An 843-nucleotide genomic window follows, 5' to 3' on the forward strand; every position below is an offset into this window, starting at 1 on the left:
TGTGTCGGGTTTTTGGCCAGTCAAGCGCAGGTGGACCAGCGACGATGCCATCGCACCCACAAAATCCTGTGGCGAGCTGGCCTCTCGGACAAATGCCACAAAATCCTCCAGCGGGCCTTTGCGGGTGGCGACCGAAGGATGCGGCGCAGCCTGCCCCTGCTCATGGCACTCGCCGCAACGACGCGCGCGCTCGTGCGCAGCGGCACGAAACTCGCGAGCACCAGCACGACGCGCCTCGCACCGCTGCGCTCGAGCCCTCTCTCGACGACCACCACCACGACGGCCGGCGACGCGGCGGCGCCCGCCTTCGACGCGAGCGCCTTCCTCGCGGGCGCGCAGACGCTCGCCGCCGAGGCGGCGCGCATCGCCCAGGAGACGGGCCCGCGCGCCGCCGCCGCGCGGACGTTCCAGGGCCAGCGCGCGGTCGTCGACACGCTCGTCGAGCTGTCGAGCGAGCTCCCGTCGCCGCCGCCCGCGGCGACGCTCGTCGAGGCCGCGACGGCGGCGCAGCGCGCCGGCGGCGACGGCGCCGCGGCGGCCTTCGCCGAGCCGCTGCTCGCCTGGGCGCGCGAGAACGTGCCGCCGGAGCTCGCGCCGCGCTTCGCGCGGAAGTTCAGCGAGCGGTTGGGCGCGACGTACGTCAAGCTCGGCCAGTTCGTCGCGTCGTCGCCCACGCTCTTCCCCGAGCTCTGGGTCCGCGAGTTCGAGAAGACGCTCGACGACGTGCCGCCCGTCGCGTTCTCCGTGATCAAGGGCGTCGTCGAGCGCGAGCTCGGGAGCCCGCTGGAGGTTACTTTCGCGAAATTCGACCGCGCGCCGCTCGCGGCGGCGTCCATCGCCCAG

The 843-nt window shown here is 73.4% G+C and overlaps 1 protein-coding gene across 1 annotated transcript in view; it reads right to left on the bottom strand.

Moving 5' to 3' along the window:
* AURANDRAFT_65600 (hypothetical protein) overlaps positions 1–843 on the bottom strand; it is a gene marked incomplete at both ends in the record, with an annotated part of 21,704 nt that overhangs the window by 3,986 nt on the left and 16,875 nt on the right. Inside the window, one exon of the mRNA XM_009040502.1 lies at positions 242–740. Within this exon, the coding sequence (XP_009038750.1) occupies positions 242–740 (499 nt within the window). The remainder of the gene's footprint in view (positions 1–241; positions 741–843) is intronic.

Source organism: Aureococcus anophagefferens (assembly GCF_000186865.1).
Source record: "Aureococcus anophagefferens unplaced genomic scaffold AURANscaffold_15, whole genome shotgun sequence".
Taxonomy (NCBI): domain Eukaryota; class Pelagophyceae; order Pelagomonadales; family Pelagomonadaceae; genus Aureococcus; species Aureococcus anophagefferens.